General features: G+C 36.9%; 1 protein-coding gene across 1 annotated transcript; it reads right to left on the reverse strand.

Moving 5' to 3' along the window:
* Positions 1-3,171: 3,171 nt before the first annotated feature.
* On the reverse strand, positions 3,172-3,987 carry LOC112637498 (histone-lysine N-methyltransferase SETMAR-like). The gene has a single exon (XM_025407371.1). It carries the CDS (start codon positions 3,985-3,987, stop codon positions 3,172-3,174), a length of 816 nt encoding a protein of 271 aa, XP_025263156.1.
* Positions 3,988-4,754: the final 767 nt, after the last annotated feature.

Here is a 4,754-nt window from a genome sequence, read left to right on the forward strand (position 1 = left end):
TATTCTTATAGCTTAATTCAAGAGCTTTCCAAAACACTATAATAATGTTCATTTTTATTAAGTACTTTGCGAGTTATGAGGGTTGAATGATAGAGTAGCGCCGGTATTAACATTATCCAAGGTGTACTACATGGAGGTTACTCGCTCGGATTTGCATCTGTTGTGTGTGTGATCCAGCTAACTAAGGCAAGATCGGTCGTGGATCCAGTCAGCAAAAGCAAAGACCCAACCAAATTACAATCAAGCATTTAAAGACCTGGAAAGCAATCGACATAGTAAACAGTAAATAAATTTGTGGATGCTCATTTATCATAATAATTGTTCGAAATGTGTGCGTGTGCGTGCGTGCGGTGCGTGTATACAGAGATCAGGTTAGGTTGCACCAAACGATTGCAAATGTGTTTCAATGTGTTAAAGTAAATGCTGAAAGTGGCTGCCATTTACTTCCTGACAATATGCTAATCTTTGGTAGAATGTAGAAATGACTTTACGATTCGTTTCAAAAGGTATCAAAGCCATTTCATCCCTTATTCGCTGTATCAATTCGTGAATGGTTTTAGGTTTTGTTCTGTAAACCTTACTCTTCAGATATCCCCATAGATAATAATCAAGAGGAGTTAGATCTGGTGACCGAGGTGGCCAATCCTCTCCTCCCTCATTTCCGTTCCTTCTTCCTATCCACCGTAGCGGAAAAGTCTCATTTAAAATACGACGTGGTCCTGCACCAAAATGAGCAGGAGCTCCATCATGCTGAAACCATATTTCTTGGAAATTATTTGGAAAAGTATTCTGTATGGCTGGAATTATTTGATCAACAAGTAATCTCTCATACCTTTGAGCGTTCAAATATTCTTCAAAAAAAAACGGCCCTATTAAATAGCCATCTATTATTCCGCACCATACATTTATTTTTTGTGGATGTTGTGTGTGAGTTTCCCGCACCCAATTCGGATTCTCATCTGACCAGAAACGAAAATTTTGATTATTAACTTCTCCCGTTAAGGTAAAAGTTGCCTCGTCTGTGAAAACAATTTGATAAGGGAAGATGGGCCGGACATCTATTAGTGCCATCATTCTTTCACAGAAATGTATACGACGCTCCTCATCTCCGTTTTGCAATTCTTGAACGTATTGCAATTTATATGGATGGAACTTGTTCTTCTTTAAAATTCTCCAAACCGACATGGGAGCAATATCGTGAGTTTGAGCGACTCTCTGAACACTAGAATTGGGATCTTCAATAAATGTCTGCAGAACATCAAGTTGTTTTTCTTCGTTGGTTGCAGACAATGGTCTTCCTGACTTAGAGCGATTTCTTACGCTACCAGTTTGTCTAAAACGTTCTATTGTTTTTAACACAGTGGACTTATTAATTCGACGGTTCGGATACGTGTCATTAAATAATCGAACGACATCAGAGAACGATCTTTCGTTATCACCCCATCCACGCATCATGAGGATAGTGATTCTTTCACGTTCCGACAAGTCGCCAGCCATTTTTAAAACGTTTAATTTTAATTAATCGTACGTTGTATTTGGACGATAACAATTAATTTCTGCTTGCTCAAAGCTGAAGTTAGAAGGTGCTCGTTCTTTGATAGCTTTATACATTCTTAGTTGAATTTTAAATGCGAGTTAGACTGCATGTAGTGCGTCACATAGCGGTAAATGAAGGAACTAACGAGACGTTTCATACACGTTTTATGGAGCAATTTTTTGGCAATTTGACTTCAGCGAAATATGAGGATATGTTGAGGAATCGATCTTGCCTTAGTTAGCTGGATCACACACACAACAGATGCAAATCCGAGCGAGTAACCTCCATGTAGTACACCTTGGATAATGTTAATACCGGCGCTACTCTATCATTCAACCCTCATAACTCGCAAAGTACTTAATAAAAATGAACATTATTATAGTGTTTTGGAAAGCTCTTGAATTAAGCTATAAGAATATGCAATCAAATGTAGGGGGTGTCATTTAAAAAAGTCAATGTGACCTTGACCTGACCTTGACGACGCCATCCAAGGTCAAACTGATAGAATCAGTATATAGATCTTCTTAAACCCTACAACTTTTGTTGGAAACACTTTTCTGTAAAACGTATATTTTCCGAGATATTTAGGGGTTTCCACACTTTTGGTAGACCCTGTATATATATATATATATATATATATATATATAGAGAGAGAGAGAGAGAGAGAGAGAGAGAAAGAAGTAAATCCGTTTATATTCACCAAAAAAACGTTTACTATCTCAGCATAAAAAATAGCGTTTACTTATAGAAAATGTCACGTAAACTTGATATAATACACAACGATTTATACATATAATAACCATATATATTTTTGTTTCAAATATTTTTCGGATACTTTCACATTTTTTTAAAAACCGTTTAGATCAAGTGTTTCATAATTACTACAGCTCTGATTTTATTCTGTTTTTCGAATACGTATACAGGATGTTCGATATAATAACTGTATCGGCATATATATAAACGTATTTATTCGTTTACATTCACGACGAAAAAACATTTACTTGTAGGAAATGTTTACATGTAAACTTGCTATTGTACATAATGGTGTGTGTGTGTGTGTGTGTGTGTGTGTGTGTGTGTGTGTGTGTGTGTGTGTGTGTGTGTGTGTGTGTGTGTGTCATTATGTACAATAGCAAGTTTACATGTAAACATTTCCTACAAGTAATTTTTTTTTCGTCATATGCAGAAACGGTTATTATATCAAACATCCTGTATACGTATTCGAAAAACAGAATAAAATCAGAGCTGTAGTAATTATTATTTTCTCGTTTACGCCCCAATAATATCTATTACGCGCATGACCCGCAGATCGCGCGCATCGCGTGCTGCTGTACATACGTTGTTCGCGATAATAACGCGAGAAAACGTGTTACTTGTTGTTACGTGTCAACGGAGTATACGCGTAGTGAAGTGTTGTATTTTTTGTTAGTGTTTTACCTTTAGACTAAGTGACAGTGATGGGAAAGAAATATAATGAGAAATGTTTGCCTCTCACTCGCCGCAGAGTTTCATTCAAGAAAGGATGGGTAAAAAGGTTAGTTAACAAAATTTTATATATTAGGTGAAGTAAAAAGTTCTGAGCGTTTTTTCGCTTTATTTCGATGATGAAATGAACATAGTTAGGATTATCCGATTTAGATCAAATATGCGCCGTTTTGTTCGATAACTTTTGTCCATTTTGAAGGCAATTTCATAATTCCGCGATTAAAGAAGTCCTCGTCCCTATTCGTAAAAAACTTGACCAGCTCATTTTCACAAGCCTCTCTTGAGGCCAATTTTGTACCATCAAGAAAATTTTGCAAATGCTTGAAAAGGTGATAATCGCTTGGTGCCAAGTCTGGACTATACGGCGGGTGCAATAGAACCTCCCATCCAAGCTCTCGGAGCTTCTGGCGCGTCGTTAATGATGTGTGTGGCCTGGCGTTGTCTTGATGGAACACAACACTCTTCCTATTGGCCAATTCTGGCCGCTTCTGGTCGATCGCCTGCTTCAATCTGGTCAGTTGTTCACAATAGAGGTCCGAATTGAGTGTTTGGCCCGATGGGAGCAGCTCATAGTGGATGATTCCCCTTTCCAATCCCACCAAACACACAGCAAAACCTTCTTGGCCGTTAATCCGGCCAAGACCAGCCTTATGCAAATGGTTCCAAACGGTTTTCTGGCTAATCTTCAGTTCCTGGGCAATGGAATAAGTGCTCACATGCCGGTCCGACTCGACGATTTCCATGATTTTATCGACATTTTCGACGATTGGCCTACCAGAGCGTGCCTCATCTTCGACGTCCATATTACCAGAACGGAATCGTTGGAACCACCGCTTTGCTGTTGCATTCGATACTGTATTGGGTCCATAAACAGCACAAATTTTTTTGGCCGCCTGCTCCGCCTTTTCACTTTGGTCGTAGTGGTACTGAAGAATGTATCGAATTTTCTCTTTTTTTACCTCCATTTTGGAACGCTGTAACACACAACTGGCTTGACCGAACACAAAACTGTCACAGAACTTTTTTGAAGCGTAATGTCACCTTTCAATCGCCGTATCGTATGACCCGATGCGATGTATACATTGCGAGATATGGCTCATTAAAGACATCTAGCGGAAAACGCTCAGAACTTTTTACTTCACCTAATATTATACAGAGCTTGAGTTCGGCAAAGCAAATCTGGAGCCTCTTTTGACATATTCTGTCTTTTATTTATTGCAAAGAAAATAGAGTAAAGTAACAAAGCATTGCAACGTCTCAGATTTGCTTTGTCGAATCCAGGCAGAGTATCTCAATGAATTCCAAGCTTTGAGTGCGTAAAGATTAAAAATAAATGTAATAATTTTTGCAAATGTGGTCATTTTTGTTTTATTTATAATTTTGCTATATTGGTATCTTCATTGTAAAATAGATACATATTTTGAGAATTTTGATTTACTGTACAAAATTTTACATTTTGTAATATTTATTTCATGATACTTTTCGATAAATTTTATTACTGCTTCACATTTTTTGTTTACATTATTATGAAATAAAATATATAATAAAGAAAAAAAGTTCCCTAAAATAAAATTAAAAAATTTTAAATAAACGCATCCTGCTTACTTTTATTTGTTTATATTTACATCTCTCTTGTTTTACTTACAAACTATATTCCAGTTATTATTCTTCTAAATCTACATATGAATTTATTACACCTGTGCCAATATATCGCGTACATGTTGAATATACT

The sequence above is a fragment of the Camponotus floridanus genome, unplaced genomic scaffold, assembly GCF_003227725.1.
Source record: "Camponotus floridanus strain SB8 unplaced genomic scaffold, Cflo_v7.5 scaffold170, whole genome shotgun sequence".
Taxonomy (NCBI): Eukaryota; Metazoa; Arthropoda; class Insecta; order Hymenoptera; family Formicidae; genus Camponotus; species Camponotus floridanus.

What these genes read in the sequence shown, in the direction of transcription:
- LOC112637498 (XM_025407371.1), bottom strand. Translation starts at nt 3,987, where the DNA reads ATGGAGGTAAAAAAAGAGAAAATTCGATACATTCTTCAGTACCACTAC.